Below are 19,925 nucleotides of genomic sequence, written 5' to 3'. Positions count from 1 at the left end.
CGTTGGGCGGGGCTATGCTCGACATGGCTTTGGCGAGGATAAAGACTGCATAGTTTCTCATGTATGTTGAGAAACCGGAAGACGATATAAGCTCCAACAGCACAACAGGCCATGATTGTCGACTTTGGAAGATTGACTGGCAATACTCTCTCGGGACCTGAATGCCCAACTAAAAATAAAGAACAATATGCTAATGATACACTATTCCGACCCCATTCCCACTTAGTTTAGGCTTGGCTACTACAACGCACTAACTATTGCTTGCACTAGGCTGACAAGGATATTTCTGACATCCTCTTTTCTGACAACGCCGTTTCTGACACGTATTCTTCTGACTAGATCAAGCCACATCACATCACCAGCAGTAAACCATCGCCGAGGGCGCAAGATCTCGTTTCGTAACAGCTAAAGCAAGCCACATGTCAGTGCACAACCTCCAAACTCCGTAATCATCGCTTACCTGTCGAGCAATCCAACTTGGGATATTTCCGCGCAAACTCTTTGCTCAATTTCCACTCACAAAAGTCATCGAGGCCCAGAAACTTGGCTACGTCGTTTGCTCGACTCTCCTCCACGGGATCATCCTCTATAATTGGCGCCACGGCGTTTATCTGACGGTCTAGTTCTTGAAAGATGGCTTCTTCGACTATATCATGTTCAGAAGAGTACCATTCGCCAACCTCAGGGCCAATCTCGAATAGTGTCCATGATGGATCGGTGAAGTAACTCCTCTGAGGGGACTTTTGGTGCTGACGTCGTCGCAGGACCTGATTTTCGAAGATGTCAAGAACATTTACCGCGACACTATGGTTAGCGGGTTCTATCACCGAGTGCAAGACAAGGTCTTTGATCAGTTCGTCGAAATCAGTGGTTTCCGCCTCGAGGACGAGTTGATCTCTGATTTCGGGCCAGTTGAACAAATCGATGCCCCAAAAGTGCGTGGGGTTTTTGGACTGGAGGGGCGTTGGCCGGAATGGAAGCGGAACCGAATTTCTTGACTCGATTCCAAGGCGCCAACTGATGACTCTTTCTATATACTTAGCCCCATTCTATTATTCACATTAGCTTGCGAGTCATTGTTGGTGGTTCATCTGATCTTACCACTCCATAGGCATACGATTCCAGTCCTGCGCAGCGCATAGAGAAGCGCACAGCAGTCTTGATTATCTTTTCGACCATATCGCTATGGTTTCCAGCGTCGCGAAGGTTATCCAGGTGTCGACGACAAGCACCAAGGAGCCTAGACCCAAAGATTGACATTGACGTGATACTGAGCTGATTTGGGACGAACAAAAGGGATCTTGGTGATAAAGACGACATAGCTGGATCTAAGAAGGTACCCCCAGGCTGCATTGTGCTTGGGGTTAATGCCTCGTGCTGTACCTGGCCTACCGTTGATAGATCCAAAAGAAACGACGCGTCCTTGAATATGTCCGTATGAGTGACTTGCTCCGGGATGTCCTGGAAAGACTGATTGTTGACCGACGGATTGAGAGCAGGTGGTGTTTCGTGATTGGCTAAATCCATCCTTGGTGCAGATTGCTGCGCTTCCGGGTTTTCAGCATCTCTCCTTCGAAATATAGAACCGAAAACCTCATCATCTAATAGCAGTGTCAGCTACACCCCTGCGAGGCACAAGTGAAAAAGTAAGGCTCACCCGCCGCAGCAGTAGCAGCTTGACCGAAACTGAGTAACTTCTTACGCAGCCTCAGCAAGGCATCTTCCAGCTTCCGGTTCTCAGATATTAACTTTAGATGCGCATCGAGAAGAACAGAGTACCGATCTTGAGGGTCTGAGCCCGTCGCTACCTTCTGCAACAGCTCAATCGTCTCCTCCAGGTTACGGATGTAGGTGATGTTCTTTTCGCGCAGACACTGTTGCGAGATGCGGTTCTGTGCTCTTTTGCGCTCGGATGGGTCAAGGGCGCTGGCAGCCTTTCTTTTGGTTGGAGGCATGACTCTGAATCGATGGAGCGAGGTGGTGATAGATCGCTGATAAGATTGTTTTGTGGGGGCGGAGCTGGTTTTTACGGTTGCATCAAAGACAAGGGTTACGGGCTTTCGGGGCGCCAGGATCCCCGAGTTCCCCGGATTCCCCTAAGTAGCTTCAAGCTAAACTGACATCTTCCCCACAAACTACGGGCTTTCTCTCTCCTCGGTTATCCTTATCATGTTCTAACTCGAGGATGATAAAATTCTTCCGAGTGGCAATTTATTGTTTTACTCTCCTTGGCCTTGTAAATCATAAATTCGGTCTATCTCAAGTTCAAAATAATATATCTACCTACTACCTTTGATAAAGACAAGTACGAATAGAGTCCACGATCAAGCAAATGTCTGGTTGACCTCGTCTCTATGCTTCTCGAGATATTCCGAGAATTTGGTCAGGCGGATCGGATATTTCTCCAGCTCCTCAAAGTCGACTTGATATCCAACTTCATTCGCCCACAACTCGGCATAGATCTTCGGGTTCCTCAATGCAGCATCTTTCGCTTCTTGCTCACTATAGAACTCGAGCCCAATTTCCACTCCACTGACTCGGCTCAGCTCCTGCACAATCTGAGCTGGCGTAAGAGACTCGACGCCCAAATCTATCTCATGCTTGTTGTAAGACAGCGGTTCAGTGATTGCTGCTGCCGCAAATTTGCCGACGTCGCTTGGATCAACCACTGTCATCGCAGTCTCGGGTTTGTATGCCGACAGAAACGTTCTTCTCTGGCCCAATTCGGGAAACATGTAAGATGCCGTCGGCTGATGATAGTTGTTCATGAGAAAAGCCGGCCGCAAAATTGTCCAGTATTTAATGCCGGATTCTCGTACCATAGACTCGATCTGGGCTTTGCTCAGCCAGTACCACGCCAAGGGGTAGTCGGGTCCCCAGTTCGGAAACTCTTCATGCTTTCCTGTCATGGTGACGCTGGAATAGACTAGGCTAGTGACTGTTCCGGATTCAGTAGCAGCGTCGATGATATTCTTTGCATGAACTGCCTCCAGGTTGGTGTCAGACAACACCGGCAATACGTTGAGAAAGACGGCAGTGGCTCCTTTGACCGCAGCCTTGAGTGAGGATATGTCATCGAAGCTGCCGGGGAACAACTGCGCGCCGAGGCGCTGGAGCTCGATTGCGGACTTGGAGGAAGGGTCTCTAACAAGTGCGTGAACTTTGACGCCAGCGTTTAGGAGTTCTCGAGCAGTGGCGCCGCCCTGATTGCCAGTTGCGCCAGTGACAAAAGCAATAGTCTGGGACATGATCGGGAAGGAAAAGGTAAAGTTTTGAGCAAACGAAGTGGTGAAGTAATTAGTGATCTATTTCTCAAGTGATTGTTTTAGGGTTTTCTCAAGATGTTCTGTTAAAGGAGGACTGGCATAGTTTAAATACTTGGACTCAACAGACCTCTACTGTAGATGATGTCAGCCTAGCCAAAAAAGGAATACACCTCGATGATGTGGATTTCTGACGAGATCCCTGGGGCGATTACAGTTACTACGGCACCTACTCGTCAGTGGTCTGAATTCTTGGTAGAAATGGCTTCTATTTTCAACTATCACGTTAGATGGCGCGCCGTGGACTTGCGGATGCGTTAAGGTGGACCTGACTATTCCGTATCCAGTAAACAGCTCGACACGATTTCGAGGCTAGTGCTGTCCTGGTCTAGTGTTGAAGATTACAAAGCATGCGAGACTATGGGCATCACATAATTACGACGCTACCAGAACAACGACTCGAAATCATGGCGTTTCACAAATGAAGGCATGAGCAACATGGTCTATTGCGGAAAGCCCAGCAGAGCCTGCTCGGAATGTCGAGTCAAGAGGAGAAAGGTATGTATCGCAGTCGTCCTACCCCAAGAGATCCTAGCGTGTTAACAGATCTGGGAGCGAAGTGCGACTTGTCGAGGCCAGCATGTCGTCAATGTCGCGGGGCCGGTTCCAGATGTGATGGATATCGAGGAGAGGAGTCTGTTATCTTCAGAGATCAAACTGCCGAAACTTTGGGCAAGGTGGCAGTCTTTTCAAACGCAAATTTACCTAATGGCAACCAGGGTGTTTTGGTAGGACTTAAGCTACCCCAACAGGCCAAAGTCCATCATTCGCAAGATACCGCCAGCCATTATCCTTGGTTCAGACTTGAGGTCACGCCGGAAGACCAAGTCCTGCCTTTCTTTTTTCACCACTATGTTTTGCCTGAGTCTGGACGGGCCCCTACTCATCCCGACTGTCACGGCATCATCTACAAACGAGCAACAGAACCTGGATACTTGGCTAACCTCATCAACGCTGTCGGACTGGCCGGTCTAGCGTATTTAAGGAACGCGCCCACGCTCATCAATTCAGCCAGAAAGTCGTTTTCTCACGCACTCCGAGATATATGCGCTGCACTCATGGACCCTAGTGAAGCATCGTCCGACCAGATGTTAGTCGCTGTAATGCTTCTAGCGTTATACGAAGTAAACCTTCTATCCCTTCCAGGACAACTTAGGCCAATTAATAACTTGAAACAGACTGTCGCGTACAATTCTGATGGAGGTTTGAGTCCGTGGAGTAGACATGTAGATGGTGCCATGGCATTGCTACAGCTCCGAGGAGCAGGCCAGCTACGCAACAGGATCGGCCGGAGCATTTTTCACAGCTTGCGCTCTGAAATCGTAAGAGAACCTCAGGAAACCCATGTCAGGTAACCATCTGACTTTTCGATAGCTTATCAACTGCCTTCAGCGAAGGCTGCCGGTACCAACAGTACTGATAGACTTTATGGCCGAGGCTCACAGTAATGAAACAGAACAAGAAGCGCCCGCGGCTCGGCTAGCAGACATTGTTGTCAGCCTATGCGCTTCTTTATCCGCAGCCGAGGAAGACATCACGGACGAAGAGATTTTGTCTTCCCACGTTTCAAGACTATTGTCGATCGATGCAGATCTCAAGGACTGGGCCCAAACACTCCCAACAGAATATGGGTACAACACCCGAACCAAACCAAGCGATCTCGATGAAGCGGGAGTGTTCATGGGACGATATGACATATATTCCAGTGTGTAGATTGCCAACACGTGGAACTTGCAGCGCTGTGCGCGTATTATTGTACGTCAAGCACTTGTTGAAACCTTATCGAAATGCTTCCACATCCCGCCTTGTTCATCTTTCTCTGCATCATACAGAGACCTACTCCAGACTTCAGCTATAGTCATAAAAGAGACCTCTAGTGATATATGCTGCAGCATTTCATACATCTTGCATGCTTTTAATGAGGCAGGTAAATCGAGCGGTCTGCGGGCTGCTCATGCTTTACACCTATTATGGCCACTCTACATCGCAGGAACAACACATAATTCCACTGAAGCTTTACGGGATCGGATCATATCAACGATGGAAGACATCAAGGACGCTGCTGGTATTCAACAGGCAAAGCGTATAGCCCTGGCTCTACAACACCGGGGCTCGGAGCTAAGATGCCAAGACAATACCACGAACCAGACAGATCATGATATTTGGATTCGATCATAGAACCAGGTTCAGTAACCGGATATGTTAAGGATGGATGTTTATCGTCCAATTTGTCAGATGCCGTAGAGGCAAGCAATCTGGAATCGTTTTTGGTCTGGGTAGAGAATTGTGCTCGTGAACCACAAGTGTCGGCCCCTGTATTTGGCCACTGTGAACAGGGTGATGCCAATGAATAACAGGACAGGAATGGGACGGAAATTGTGTTGGGGCTTCTATCAGTTCAGCCGCAAGCCACTGAAAGGCGAACCAATCAACAGCAGGTTCCAAATCTTGTCACCATTCCCACCAACCAGGAGTTTCATCAACTGAATAGCTGGTGTAGTATTACACTGCTTCGAAATATGAAGGTCTTGGGACTGCGTATGTATTTGGCTACTAATTCAATACTGACGGTTATGTACTGTACTCCTGTCTGTTACGTTTAGTAACTGAGGTTGGACGGAAGGTAAGGTTTTCATAAGGTCCTATCCGTCAATACTAATAAATAAAAAGAAATATCTATATAAGTGACTTCCCGGGTAAAGTCGAATAACTCTCAAATACAGTTAAATGACAATAATTTCTTCTAGATCAGGAGAGACATAGACATCCTGGAGACCTTCAAGCGACCAAAGGATGCCGATGAACTGAAATGTTAGTTCATCATCCAGACTCGAAGGTTCACGCGGTCGTAGGAGCGCCCCGATCCTGCCGCAAATTGTAATGTTAGTAACAAAATCACCCCTTCTGACGTCACTTGGGCCGATCCGCTGATGCGTCTCATTGGACTGTATGAGGTCACGCTGTAAGGGTAATGTCAATATCAGCCGCTTGTTTCCTTCGCGCATCATTCTTGAAACATCTTCAAGGAAACATGAGATTTTCTCATGGCCATCTCCAGGCTGCTCTGGATGCCCACGGTACCTCATGTCTAACTCGGCCTTCCACTCCATGACTTGTTCAGGATCGTTCACATGCGAATCCCTCACGACTTGGTACAGAATTTCAGCCATCTTAAGGAACCTGTGAAGGTGTTCTTCCGATTCTCTATCGTCACGAACCCACTGAGTGCATCTCGCCATATCCTTATGATCTCGCAAGAAGCCATGATTCGCGTACCCGAAAAAGTGAGTTCCAGTGATAAGTAACAACAAAGTTTTCATGACTGGATAATAAGGATTCTGGGGCCGGCTCCTTGACAGCGGTTTGAGAATCCAATCGGCCAAGTGTTTGACTAGATCTTCGCTTGTATTGGTCTCTGGCCATGGATCACAAATGTCCACGACGATTTCATGTTGTTTTCCATATATAACCAAGCCGTGGCGGTCACCTTCCGAGTACTCAGTCGGCCGAGGATATATAAACTCCTCCAGCACTGGCCATATTTCGCCGGAAGAATATAATGGATGGATCATGTCGTAATAAAGATCTTTGTCGATGCATTGACTGGCCGGCACGGTCTCGGACATTTGCGCAAGGGCACCCTTTTCTTCATTCCTCGTTCTAGTCCAATTTGGTACCCATGATGACCACTCTGGATTGACTTCCGATAGACTGCCGAACACATCTATATGGCAAAGAATTTCCAAGAACCTATCGGCCCAAATGCAGTGATGAACAAACTCTCGGAATACACTCTCTTCTCTGAGCGTGTAGTCTGGGGTTGGAATTGCTTTTGGTAAGGGGCTTGATACTCGGGGGAATCGCGTATGCGGTCGATCACATCGCGATGAAGAGGAAATGGCTCCAGCTTCTGAGCGATGCCAAGGAGTGCATAGATTTTGTCGCTCGGGTTTGAACATCGGCTCTCGTGGAGCTTCCAGATGAGAGATAAAAGATCCGCTGGCTTCCTAAGCGTTTCGAGAACGTTAAGAGCATATAACGCTCCTGAATCGTTTTTCAGGCCCTCGAGTACTTGTGCCTCATTGTGTATAAGTCTCAGCCCTTCTGTGAACCAATGCCACGATATTTTACTACTACCACACCGGACGATGGCATGTCTAGCTAAAAAGCCTTCTTGGAGAGTCCAGCGTCTGGTGAACCAGGGCTGGTTGAGAAGATCCAAAACAGACTCCAAACCGTAATCTCCACAAGTTTCTTTTGCGATGTCAAGGATCTCTCCAGCTTTTGGATATTTAGCCTCGCCGGGCGTCGGTTCGTATTTCGCAATGAGGGTTCTGAGAAGAGCAAAGGCGAGTGGGACAGACGGCAGTGCAGGCCCGAACCAAATCTGAACTTTGTTCACCATGTGATAGATCTGACCCATTTGCTGGACTTGAACGCTCTTTTCTTGATCATCCTTCAGGTTTAAATACACAGCGTCTACCCATAATCTCCTTTCCTTAGAATCTTTACGGAGATTTCTCAGCATCTCATCAACGACAGCAGAGATATAAAGACATGCCGCTTCGCCTCTGCAGTACAGCGGAAGTGTATGCGCACCGATTCCCCATACGTATGATACGGCTCGAAAGTCTCGTTATCCGGATCTCGGAGGAGTTCCATACGGTCCCGGATAACTAGGTCGACTTCTAGCGGCGCAGTTGCGTCGGTGGCCGGATGCAGGATTAAAATTCTAATACTACTCGCCGTTGGCAATGGCTTGTACTCATAGAGCTGCATGATTGATGGGTCTTGATCGATTTAATAGATTTGCATGATATCTTCGAGAAAATACTATAAAGATGCGCGATTTTGCGAGATTACCAAGACAGGCAAAGAACCTCTTTGAAATATTAGTGGCTACTTAAGAGCGGGGTTAGTCCTACAAGCTTAAAAGTACATATTCAAGTGGTATTATAATCCCAATTGCTGGCGAACGGCAGTCTTCTACTTCTGAGTCAGTACTTTTAAGGGTATCATTTGAGTAGACGTTGAAGTTATAAATTTATCTTCAACCAAAGCCCATTAATCTAGTCAAGATGCTACCTAGGTACAAACTGCCCAGGAGGCGCTAACTACATCAGCCTCGTAGGGCTGACAGCAATGCTGACTGGTGGGGTTAGGCAACCTTGAACGTGAAAATTATTTTTATCAAACAACACAATTTCGTAACAATCTCGTCGATACAGGTCTCTGCATTCAACTTAGCCCTCTCTTTAATCACAACCATGTCTAGCTCAAAGAAATCAAGTCGAGGAACCTCCGTAGCAACCGAGTTCAACCAAGCCCTTCAGGAAACCCCCGCATTTGAACCAATGCGATACACAGCAAACTATGTAAGGATGGCACAGGTAACATGATCGTCGTCCAGGAACAAAAAGTATATTCTAACATATTGTCAGCTTGAAATGAGTGCATCTGAGCTTCAAGCTCTCATGGCTGGGCTTAAAGAGGCAGAGAAACTCTTGCCTGAGAATTTTGATCCAGATAAGGAGTCGTGGCCACCGGAGGCAGAAGAGCTTAACCAAAGGATGGAAGAAATGTTGAAGAATTATGATAATCTTGCTGGGTGCTTTAAAAAATTTGTGCAAAGTGCACAGGCTGCAGGTGCAGGTATAGGAGCTAAGCGCCAGCAGTGATTTGGTACAGCAAATATGGCTTGGTTACTGGCGTTGCTAAATTACGATGATTGTTTCAACATGTTATTATGCGTCAACTGGGTTCTTATGCCGGCGATAGGGGCATCTGAATGGCGAAGCGGGATCAGCGCCGCTGAAGTTGAGAGAGAAAAGTTGGTTCGGCGCAGCCATGATGAAGATTATCTGGCGTCTATGGTTAATGTAGATATGATTCTTGATGAGTAATGTAGAGAGTAGAGGTGATGGGAATTGTAGAGGATATTGAGGGGTATACGATCCGTCTCTTGTCAGGCGATCGACAACCGTTTATAATGCCAGCACCAACCTGACATGGGCACGCTGACTACTGCAAATTCTGGGGACCAGCGTCAATCAGCCAGTCAGCTTTCTGCACCTTGTTTTAGTAAACGAACACCAACAAAGAGCTGTCATAAGCTAAGTTGATTACATGCCCTCCACAACGTCTCAGTGCAGGGTGAATGTAGGTCTGTTCTCTGGTCTAGATCCTTAGCGATGGTCTTCACCGCAATGCAAAATCCAAACTTTCTGTATTTGGCAGCCAGGCGCATGTTTGGTCTGCATAAATGGCAGATGACGGCAGGGGTGTTGTCAGGGCTGACGGGGGAAAACCTGCTTCTACCCGTCTTCCATAGGCATTCTACGCGCATGTCAGTCTGTGCTCCTGACATACGAGACGTTAGGGGCGGTGTCGACCAGCGCTCGTGGGCAATAGTTTCAGTCGGGCGTTCATGGGGATTCAACACAGTGTTCATGTTGGGCCTATAGAGGGGCATGGTGATAGCCACAAAGTTGGACAATCAGTTGAGCTTATTTGGCGTTCAGTAGAAGCCAGTTGTATATGATATATCAGAAAACAAGCGTCAGAGAGACAGGACAGCATCGTATGCGACGGGCGAAAGCAGCAAGTGACGGCAGAGGAAGTCTTGCTTCCCGCACGCCAAACCTGCGATTAATCGGTACCATAACCTTTGATATGGTACAAATCTTATGGATAACAGAATAAGCTCATCGCCGTCGTCATTTGGAATGTTGGCCAGGCCGTTTATTGCTCCAAAACTTCTGCCCAGAGGGGATGGTCCGTCGCAAATTGCTTATTCCCGCTTTGGCCGCCACTATGTTTCTCTGCTGGCTATGGTGGGGGCGCACGGCTCGAGTGTAGCCAGCCGCACACTTTTTTGGCTGACGCAATACCCTGGTAACTTGCTTAACTGGCAAGCCACGTTTACTGAAGCTGCATGTTTGCCCATGAACTTTCGGCCTTTTGACTAAATCATGAGTGACAGTCAAGCCATGATGCTGAATTGCAGGGATGATAGCTCTATGCAGAGCGATTCCCGCTCACTCTGAAGACCAGCCAGATCGGCTGACGGAGAGCTTGATGGGTAGGCTTACTCCTCTCTTGTGCTAGCCAGTATCCTGGGACAATCGGGGGTTTCCTTGGTTCAGGAGGCTAACGTTGTTTGTAAAGGCTGCTCAGTTGAGCGGCGATCAGTTTGATCGCCAGGCACACCGTCAGAGCTCCCGTAACTCTGGGCTGAACGGGATCCTCATAGTGGGGATGGGGGAGCTACAGCTCCCCTCATTGCTCTGAGAAGTATGGATCTGTTCAAGCCGCCCACTTACCTCTCTCAAAACGTTGGGGAGAAATGTGGCGTCTATTGACAGGGGCTCTTCCGCTCTCGAGCGAAAGGAGTTTGCATATTTCTGGACCTCAAACGTACAATAGCAGGAGGCGGGGTCAACTAGTGTCGACCTTTTCTGAACCGGAAAACCCCGACAGCAACCTCCCAGCTGGAAGAGACACGGGGAGAGCTAAAGAAACGGCTGCGTTATGTCCCAGATTCAGCCCTAGCTCCGTTGTGAAGAGCTGGGACGCTGCCAGTGCGTCATCCGTTTGATTGCCGGCATGGGTGACAGGGGGGGGAGGGGACCCAGCTGCAACACGGTTCCCGATCCCAGAGCAAAGGCACGGAGTTAAGCTTGAGCTATGGTTAGCCACGTTGAGTTACGACCGCTGTTGGCGCTTGAGTATATTTTTTGTAGTTCAATCTGGTTGCAGACCGGTGTTTTTTTGACGAAGCACGAAGCTGGTCCTTTAGGAACCCCCACAGGCTGCTAGCTCTGCCGCGATGCAACGGCGCGCTTAATAAGGTTCACTAATGCATTTCCCACGATGGATGTCTCACGCCGTTCCGCCCCCAGCAGATACAGCGGCCCCTACCGCTACCGGCATCGTGGAACCAGCGGGAGACAGATCTTCATGGCGACTGTGCCGTGCGTGATCCCAATTCCGATCCAAAATCGCACAGACACGGGGAGCTTGAAGGCTTCTATTGAAAACACTGCACTGTTTCCATTCCCCCTTCAGAACGCGACAGACAGAAAATCCCCCATTGGCTGAACCGACCACCTGGGATAATCGATGAACGAACATGATCTCACAACGTCCAGCGCTGCTTCTGGAATCTTCAACACGGCCTGTACCCCGTCTGTCCAAATCCTTTAACTGGTCAATCCACCGTGACGTGTTTTATTGACCTGTTGAGGCTGATGCGCGTAACGGGAAAAGGATGCCTCTTCTTCTTCCACAGCGATAGCATTTCTGAGGTCCACTTGTATCAACAAAAACATTGCCGTGAGGCAGAAATGACTTCGTTGGGATGTAAGCGTGGCAGTTGCGAAAGTATTAGGGAATATTTTAGTAGCTCATCAACTCGATGTTTCCACTTAACATACATTTGAGATGATGAATTCAATGTAATTTGAACTTCATTGCGATGGTTTCCTCCTAACTGACGATGATAATGTGTCCTCAATAAAAGTTGACAATGAAGTCTTACCAGATGTCAGATTAGGCAATTCTCACTCACCGCCTTAGAACTGGCCCTTCCCAAGTTCAAGGCATCAGTAAAAAGGCATCAGTAAAAAGGCATCAGTATCCTCGCAACGCGATTAAGGACGACTCAAGTCTGAAAGTCTTTCTAAAATTCGTTTCTCGGCATATTCATGATACTGGAGAAGGTTTCAGGCTCGAAACACCAGCATCAGAGTCCAAACTCTGGCTTCTTCAAAACGGCAGAAACCCAAGTACTTAGACTTTTGGTGTGTTTTCTCCAAAGCTTCGGGTATCGATTTCTCTCGTGGCTAAATGCCGCACCGCCACATCAGGCTCCCGCGTCAAGGCACCAGCCTCATCCAAGCTCTCACCTCCAAACTGTCCTCAAGACCGCCTCTACCAAAAGCCTCCCTACAACCACCTAAGCCTCAGTCCCCCCCTTCCCTGCGCAACACCATCGCAATGTCAAACTACTACTCATCGCAACAACCGCAATACCCCGCCGCCGGCGGCCCCAACGCCGCGCAGAACCTGCAGTTCTTCCCCTCCCAGTACACAAACCCAGGCTCCTCGACACCCCAGCAAGCAGCAGCCGCAGGCTACGGATATGGCAACCAGGGCGGCTATGGCGTCGGAGCCCCAGCGCAGAACTTTGCGGCTCCCGCTTTTGGTGCGCAGGCCGTCAGTGGAAGGATGGGCGAGCAGGGCGGGTTGAGGACCGGTTGGGTTGCGGCTTTCTCGTCGGAAGGATATGATGGTGAACCGCCTTTGCTGGAGGAACTGGGCGTTAACTTTGGACATATCCAGGCAAAGGTAAGTTTTCTCCTCAATTGATTGGGTGGTGACGCTGATTTGTTCCAGACGCTCGCTGTGTTGAATCCCTTCCGACGTATCGACTCGCATATCATGGACGATTCCGATCTCGCGGGCCCCCTCATCTTCTTCCTTCTCTTCGGCTTCATTCTCCTCTTCTCAGGCCAAGTCCACTTCGGCTACATCTACGGCCTCGCCGCCCTGGGTTCCATATCCCTCCACCTAATCCTCTCCCTCATGTCGCCCTCCGACGCCAGCGATCCCCAAGTCAACAGCTATCCCCAATACAGCAGCGATCCATCCGCGCCTCAGCAACAACACGACGGTCAGCAGGGCGGCCACTTCTCCGCGACACTGACATACCCCCGCAGCGCGAGCGTCCTCGGATACTGCCTGCTACCGCTCGTGGCGACGAGCTTATTCGGCATCGTGATGAGGATGGATACACCCGTCGGCATTGTCGCGACCACGGCGGCTATTCTCTGGTGTACTTACAGCGCGAGCGGGATGTTCTGCGCCGTGGGACAGATGAAGCGCATGCGAGGACTCGTTGCATATCCCCTTGCGCTGTTCTATGTTGGATTCGGTATCATGGGTATTTTCAGCAGCCGAGGAAGTGGAACATTCTCCAACGCTGCTGCTAAGCTCAACGCATAAAATTGGTGAACCACACGTTGCATAAATGGCTCCGACACGATGGTGAGTTCTCTGTGCGCGGAAACTCTACGCTGTACATGATGACGCCCTCGCGGCGAAGATACGATGGAGGGGCGGTAGGCGTTCAGATGGCGAGACGCAAGTTACACATACGGGGATATGTTCCCTTGTATTAGAATAATTATTTTTGTATGTTACGATTAAAAAGAAGCAGAGACAGAAAGTTCAGGTTAGCGTTGAGACTTTTGAAAAGCAAGTTTCAGATATGCAAAGACATCGTGACCATCTATATACCACAAACCAGCATGCAAAGGCATCAAAAAAATGTGCATCCTCCTTGATCATGAAAAACGTTGTTTCTTTTTAAACCGCACTCAGAATCCGCCCATCCGATTCATCATGCGTCCGCCGGCGTTAAAGTACAAATGTTGGAAAGCTGCCCCCAGCAGCGTAATTAAAATAGGGCTGATATGGAAAATCCCAGATTCCTCCGTCAATTCATTCCTCGTGTCAAAGTCTAAGCGCCGTTGGTCTTGACGCCATTTGTGGGAGCATCGTCAGCGACGCCGAAGAGCACAGAGAATTGACCACCTGCGCCGGCTCCAATAATCTTCTTGCCGCGGATGGCGGTATTGTCGATGAGAGTGGGAGTGTGAATGTCGTCGATTGTGCCTTGGCCGGTTTGGTAGTTGCTGGAGAAGCCCCATGAGTAGACCTTGCCGTCGGAGGCGATGGCGAAGTTGTTGTCTGTACCGGCGGCGACACCGACGATGTCCTTGGCGTCTGTAAATGTTGGTTAGCAGGTGGATCGAAATTCGGGATGAGTGACTTACCAGGCTGGACAGTAGGCTTGAAGAGAATACGAGCGTTGCCTCGCTCGTCGTAGATGGTGTTGTCCTCGGACAGTTTGTCAAACTCGAAGCCGACTTGGTAACCGTCGACACGACCCCAGGTCAAGAGATCGCCCTTATCGGAGCAAGCAAGTGAGTGGTGCTCGCCACCATCAATCTCAGTAATGTTGTAGTCATCGAGGTATGTAAGCTTAGCAGGTCGAAGGATAACAGCATCATCCTCGCCAGCATTCGACTCAACGCCGATCTCGCCAAAATTGTTAAGACCCCAGCCATAGACCTGGCCGCTCTTGTCAATAGCAAAGCTGTGATACGAACCGCAAGCGATCTTGGCAATCTTGCCGCGAGGTAGACCGACGCCCTGGGGAATAAGGGAGGACATCTTGTTGCGCTCGATGATACGGCGGCCGAGCTGGTTCTGTTGACCGCAGCCCCAGGCGACGACGTTGCCCTTGTGGTCGAGAGCGAGAATATGATTGGAACCAGCGGAGAGGGACTTGATGTTCTTAAGATCGCGGAGCATGAGGGGGGTGGACTGGACCTTGACGGTCTCTGAGAAGCCGAGGATGCCGTCGCTGGATCGGAAGGTTCCCCAGCCGTAGACTCGACCATCTTCTGTGAGGGCGAAACTGGCGCTGTCACTCGCGACAACCTGGACAAACTTGGTGCCGGGAGCGAAAAATTCGTCGGAAACAGCTGTCGGTGTGCTCTCCATGGGGTTAATACCAGTGTCATCCTCATCTTCCGAGTCAGAATCCTCTGGCTTGTCCATGTCACGAAGACCGCCATCCCAGTTTGTATCTCTACCAAGCGCGCCCTGATCGTTGACACCCCATGTCAAGATCTTGTTATCGTGTGTCAACGCGACAGCGTGCATGCCACCGCAAGAAATCTGGACAACGCCGACGTTGGTGGCGGAGAGGTTATCGTTAAGTCGGGGACGCTTGACGTCAATTGGCTTCTTGTTGTTGACGCGCTTGCTTCCGAGACCAAGCTCACCAGAGGAACCCTCACCAAAGACGTACACATCGAGGATCTGGGTGGGCGCGTCGTTGAGCTTCTTTCCGATCGCAGGGAACTCGGACTTCTTCTTGGGCTCGGCCTTTGACCCAACAGGACGGCTGGGTTTCTGGGCAGCGGGCTTCTCCTCCGCCTCTTCGGTCTTTGCTCGTGTCGTTGTCTTGGCCTTTGGAGCAGCGGCTTTGGTCTTGGGTGCGGGCTTGACAGCGGGCTTCACGACGCGTTCTGTGGTCTTGGACTTCTTTGTCTTACGATCTTCCTCCTGCTGGGGCTCAGACTCTTCCTCGATCGCCTTGCGCTTCTTGGTGGCGCCATTCGTGGCAGCAGGCTCAGCCTTCTTGGTGGCAGCAGCTTTTGTAGTCTTAGTCTCCTTCTTCGCAGCGGCAGCAGCTGTGGTGGCCTTCTTGGGCGCTGCAGTCTTGGGAGCAGCAGCTGCTTTGGCTCGTGGCGCCATCGCGTGGGATTTGTGACGTGATGATTTGTTGTGTGTGGCGCGACAGTTGTGCTTTTTTGCTCAAAGAAGCAGCTTGATCGGGGAGATTGAGAAGTGCAAAACTTGATGGAGTGATATGTGTTGATGATAAGATCAAGCTTGGGAGGAGCGCGACAATGAAGAAAGTGGGTGGACTTTTGATGAACAATAGGGAACCAGGGAAAAAAAAGCTGATCTGACCGCGCTGGGGGCAGTGGCAGTGATCATTTGCGGGCTGGACAGGGGATGATGCCTGGATTGGGTGTCACCGCCCGGGAGCTGTCAGCCAGTTCCAATTGCGCTAGTGGTTTTTCTGCCGGACAAATCTCCCAGTTACGAACCAGACTGGCCAGAGCAGCAGAGCTTTCAAAGGCGGTGAATCGAGAGCTGTTCATCTTATCAGCAGATACGCGATTTACTGTTGGTGATTGATGAAATGAACGTTCCATCGTTCTGAGCACAGACGCTGCAATAGCAGTTCAATTATACGTCGCAACTTTATTGTCGTCCGATATTGGAAATGGCACAATTGACATCTGATCTGACAAACTTGGTTTGAACTGCACGTTCTCAGAATGAACAATTGAACATCACCTCGACGCGTTTGCTTAGCGGCCAAAACATCCCGATGCGTCTGGCTGGGAACGTATTGTAGTACAGACCCTCACAGTTTTTGTTTGTATCACACAATTGCACGTTTCTATTCGTATGTTAAATCTCGTGTGTTGTTCATTTCTGTATTCGTCTCTTAGGTATCTATCGCCTCGCCACCCAACCAGTACCATAACCGTTCCCCAACGCCAACCAAATGCAATATTTTATTTTCTGCGCCATTAAACGGTATTCATCGTCACCGATATCGTAAATTTATTTCTTGGTAGTGAAGTCGATCTCGTTGGCAGGGTTGAAGCCACCATCAGCAGCCTTCTCGCAAGTGCAGCCACCTAAACCCCCACAATTAGCAAGCTGTCGTCACAGGAACACAAAACGCCACATACCAGCAGGACGAGATCCACAAGCGCAGGTTGAACCAGTAGGTGTAGCGTTCTCGGTAGCGGCGCGGTCGCATGTGCATTCACCGGCGGGACGAGCGCGGCATGAGCATCGAGGACCGTTGACCGTGTTTTCAGAGGCGGCTTTGGAGCATGTGCATTGGAGAGCGGACTTTTGACCGCATGAGCATGTGGCCTTTTGGGCTGTAATGTTGTTAGAAGGGTTGGGGATGGTGGGAGGGATGATGTCACGTACCACAGGCGCACTCGACGTTGTCGCCGGAGCGGCAGCAGGTAGCAGGAGTGTTGACGACCATTTTGAAGGTTGGAGGTGGATTTGAGTTGTCAGGGAGAGTTATTAGATTAGTGATGGTATGAAGAAAATTGATTGAATTGCGAGATATGCTTGCTTGAGATACTGCATCACGGAAGCGGCTCTTGGTCTTATTTGTACTTGATCGCTTTCAAAGAGTTCGCCCCGCTTTATCCAAAGCTTCAGAGCTGCGGACCTGAGAGCTGGTCATCGCATTCGCTGTGATTGGTCAAGAGCTACTGACTCAGCATTCTCAGCCAATGAGCGATTGCTTATTCTTTTTTGCTCGATTGTCGCCTCCCAGAACATGCCATGCTGATACAGGCCATGTCATGCGTCTGTCAGCTAACGAGCTAGACCGACTAAACGAGCCTCAGCATTTTCGCTATGTCCGTGATTGGTTCTCCAAGTCTTGTATTGTCAGCAATGGACAACATTTCTCTGTTGTGTCTAGATAAATGTAAGGCCGTTCATAGAATCGTCTCTTTGGCAATAAATATGCACCCAAGTATTACTGATCATAGCTCAATTGATGTATACAGTGTAAATAACTAACCATAGCTGAATCATCTATCAGTTGTGATCACTCACCGATCAAGACCAGGTCTTTCATCGCCACACAGCGCCACTTCCGTTGTCAATGCGCTTTACTCTGCGTCGGCTATCTCCGGTCGGTTGTTGATAATGTTCCTGCAAGCCACCGTTGTCAAAACAGAAAACTGATAAAAGAAAACAAGCGCCCATATACCCTGCAGAAAAAGTAGTGCGAACTGAGATGGCTTGCAGCCAACCGACACTCCGATAGACATTAACCGCGCCCTGGCGTGGATAGGAATTTTCTTAATAAGCATTTCAACTACATCTCTTATCCTGATACTGAAATTATGCTCGATAAATGCTCAGCCATTTTACTAGACAACAAAGCTATGGATTTATTAAAATAATATTAAAATATCTTATTATTAGTATTTAGTAACTGTTAAATTTATGTAAATACTTCTATATAATTAAAATTCAATTTAGATAATATCTATAGGGTATTTATATCTATCTCTAACTATCTGTCTCTGTGCACCAGTCATAGAACTCGATTCTGAACGATTAGTCATCGGTCAACGGTCCTATAGTTTAGTGGTAATGACGTCGGATTTTGATACCCTCAAAAGCCTTCCGAAGACCCCGGTTCGAACCCGGGTAGGACCTCGCTTTTTTGTCTTGCCCGGCACATATCATCACTCCCTTATCTCTCAACTTATTGAAGAATGATCGGATTCTACATTTTTTGTTTCTATGATAACGTGGTCTTTACGCCACTTGTCGGATAGCAAATACAGTTAGCCAATGTACGTCACTTGCAGCCGATGTTGGCTGGCCAATTGACTGATCACTACTGCTCTGGCGACGTCACACGGGAATGATGACGATGTCTGAATCACTTTAAAATTGATATGAATGGATACAAATTGAAGAGTGACAATCTACCTAGTAGTCGCCGTCATTTGTGTCTCTGTCAAATGTCTTTGTCTTGCTTAAGTCATATGTCTCCTGGTTGGATCACTTTAGTGGGGACATTTGATGTTAGCCAACCTCCACTCTCTTGTCCATGAACCTACCATTGTTCCCTGTCCCTTCACATTTCATTTCCAGACACAATGTCAGTTCCTAGCCCATCTGATATAACCGACTCCACGATTGTGGTCATTGGGTATGCTCTCACCATCAATCCCGGCCTAGGACCCTGCTAACAGCAACGTTTCAGTGCTGGCATCATCGGTCTTACCAGCGCCCTCAAGATCCAACAACTAATCGCCGACTCACCATCAATATCAGTCCTCCTCGTCGCAAAAGAATGGCCAACTTCAATCCCCGGCGCACCAACGACGCACTCAGCAGACTATGCTTCCATGTGGGCTGGTGCTCACATCCGACCCATCCCCGCTTCTACGCCACAGTTACGTCGTGAAGCCAAGTGGGTGAAACACACTGTCGCTGAGCTTGAGAAACATTGGCAGAGTGAACCTTGGGTTGGGATCAGACGTCTTCCAGGTGTTGAGTATCTTGAGGATCCGTCAACTGAGTACCTGAAGCAAGATGCTCAGAGCTTTGCCAACGAGACTGGACTGCCCGGATATCGGAAGTATGAAACCCATGAACTACCTGAGACTGTAAAGCTGGGGTTTGAGTATGAAACTTATTGTATTCATGCCCCGTTATACACTGCTAGCTTGCTGCGTAAATTTATTGTTCATGGCGGAAAGACACTGCAGAGGGATTTGAAGAGTGAATGGGAGGCTTTTATCCTCGCACCTAGTGTTAAATTAGTTGTGAATGCGAGTGGAATGGGTTTTGGGGATAAGAAGTGTTTCCCAATCAGAGGTACGACAGGCGTTCAGGACCATAGATAACAGCTGACAAGAACCAGGCCAGACAGTGCTAACCAACCTCACCGCCGCCGACAAAACTATCACAACTCAGAAGAAAGACGGCACCTGGAGCTTTATAATCCCTCGTTCTTTCAATGGAGGAACAGTCATTGGCGGTACCAAAGAAGTCGGAAACTGGCAGCTCGAACCATCAGAGGAAACACGTGCTCAGCTACTGAACGCTGCTCAGTCAATCATACCACAAGCATGCGATAAGAGGCAGACGTTTGAGACGATAAAGGTAATCAAAGATGTTGTTGGAAGAAGACCAGCTCGTGAGGGTGGCATGAGAGTCGAGACTGAAGCTAGGGATACCACATGGGGTATCAAACATGTGATTCATGCCTATGGTGCTGGAGGACGAGGATTTGAATTATCTTGGGGCGTGGCTAGTGAAGTGACTGAACTTGTGAGGGAGATATTGAAATCGAAGTCTAGTGCTCGACCTAAGCTTTAGAACTTGACTTGTTAGTGTGAATTGGTATGATCCGGGATGGGAACGATTCGGCTTTTATTAATCTCCATC

At 49.0% G+C, this 19,925-nt stretch overlaps 9 protein-coding genes and 1 non-coding gene across 10 annotated transcripts; 5 read left to right on the top strand and 5 right to left on the bottom strand.

The window, feature by feature from the left end:
- Nucleotides 1–355: 355 nt before the first annotated feature.
- FPRO_09960 (uncharacterized protein) lies at nt 356–1,955 on the bottom strand (the record flags this gene model as incomplete). Its single annotated transcript, XM_031233408.1, has 4 exons — nt 356–405; nt 461–1,049; nt 1,102–1,601; nt 1,658–1,955. 4 exons carry the CDS (start codon nt 1,953–1,955, stop codon nt 356–358), a joined length of 1,437 nt encoding a protein of 478 aa, XP_031083248.1.
- Nucleotides 1,956–2,324: 369 nt separating this feature from the next.
- FPRO_09959 (uncharacterized protein) lies at nt 2,325–3,248 on the bottom strand (the record flags this gene model as incomplete). Its single annotated transcript, XM_031233407.1, has 1 exon — nt 2,325–3,248. One exon carries the CDS (start codon nt 3,246–3,248, stop codon nt 2,325–2,327), a length of 924 nt encoding a protein of 307 aa, XP_031083247.1.
- Nucleotides 3,249–3,799: 551 nt separating this feature from the next.
- Nucleotides 3,800–5,036, top strand: FPRO_09958 (uncharacterized protein; the record flags this gene model as incomplete). The annotated part of the gene is made up of 3 exons (XM_031233406.1): nt 3,800–4,447; nt 4,502–4,645; nt 4,698–5,036. 3 exons carry the CDS (start codon nt 3,800–3,802, stop codon nt 5,034–5,036), a joined length of 1,131 nt encoding a protein of 376 aa, XP_031083246.1.
- A 1,010-nt stretch (nt 5,037–6,046) lies between these two features.
- FPRO_09957 (uncharacterized protein) lies at nt 6,047–8,102 on the bottom strand (the record flags this gene model as incomplete). Its single annotated transcript, XM_031233404.1, has 3 exons — nt 6,047–7,047; nt 7,104–7,894; nt 7,945–8,102. The coding sequence occupies 3 exons, from the start codon at nt 8,100–8,102 to the stop codon at nt 6,047–6,049; spliced, it is 1,950 nt and encodes a 649-aa protein (XP_031083245.1).
- A 488-nt stretch (nt 8,103–8,590) lies between these two features.
- Nucleotides 8,591–9,001, top strand: FPRO_09956 (uncharacterized protein; the record flags this gene model as incomplete). Its single annotated transcript, XM_031233403.1, has 2 exons — nt 8,591–8,713; nt 8,765–9,001. The coding sequence occupies 2 exons, from the start codon at nt 8,591–8,593 to the stop codon at nt 8,999–9,001; spliced, it is 360 nt and encodes a 119-aa protein (XP_031083244.1).
- Nucleotides 9,002–12,320: 3,319 nt separating this feature from the next.
- Nucleotides 12,321–13,328, top strand: FPRO_09955 (uncharacterized protein; the record flags this gene model as incomplete). Its single annotated transcript, XM_031233402.1, has 2 exons — nt 12,321–12,671; nt 12,720–13,328. The coding sequence occupies 2 exons, from the start codon at nt 12,321–12,323 to the stop codon at nt 13,326–13,328; spliced, it is 960 nt and encodes a 319-aa protein (XP_031083243.1).
- A 517-nt stretch (nt 13,329–13,845) lies between these two features.
- FPRO_09954 (uncharacterized protein) lies at nt 13,846–15,653 on the bottom strand (the record flags this gene model as incomplete). Its single annotated transcript, XM_031233401.1, has 2 exons — nt 13,846–14,111; nt 14,162–15,653. The coding sequence occupies 2 exons, from the start codon at nt 15,651–15,653 to the stop codon at nt 13,846–13,848; spliced, it is 1,758 nt and encodes a 585-aa protein (XP_031083242.1).
- An 885-nt stretch (nt 15,654–16,538) lies between these two features.
- FPRO_09953 (uncharacterized protein) lies at nt 16,539–16,980 on the bottom strand (the record flags this gene model as incomplete). The annotated part of the gene is made up of 3 exons (XM_031233400.1): nt 16,539–16,615; nt 16,670–16,867; nt 16,920–16,980. The coding sequence occupies 3 exons, from the start codon at nt 16,978–16,980 to the stop codon at nt 16,539–16,541; spliced, it is 336 nt and encodes a 111-aa protein (XP_031083241.1).
- Nucleotides 16,981–18,093: 1,113 nt separating this feature from the next.
- Nucleotides 18,094–18,179, top strand: tRNA. The gene is given in 2 exon segments: nt 18,094–18,130; nt 18,145–18,179. It is a non-coding gene; the product is annotated as a tRNA-Gln (tRNA).
- Nucleotides 18,180–18,628: 449 nt separating this feature from the next.
- On the top strand, nt 18,629–19,856 carry FPRO_09952 (uncharacterized protein; the record flags this gene model as incomplete). The annotated part of the gene is made up of 3 exons (XM_031233399.1): nt 18,629–18,681; nt 18,736–19,352; nt 19,399–19,856. The coding sequence occupies 3 exons, from the start codon at nt 18,629–18,631 to the stop codon at nt 19,854–19,856; spliced, it is 1,128 nt and encodes a 375-aa protein (XP_031083240.1).
- Between the last annotated feature and the right edge of the window lie 69 nt (nt 19,857–19,925).

Source organism: Fusarium proliferatum (assembly GCF_900067095.1).
Source record: "Fusarium proliferatum ET1 genome assembly, contig: FPRO_scaffold006, whole genome shotgun sequence".
Classification (NCBI taxonomy): Eukaryota; Fungi; Ascomycota; class Sordariomycetes; order Hypocreales; family Nectriaceae; genus Fusarium; species Fusarium proliferatum.
The sequence above is the reverse complement of the archived record's forward strand: the minus strand, read 5'-3'. Positions and strand labels throughout refer to the sequence as shown.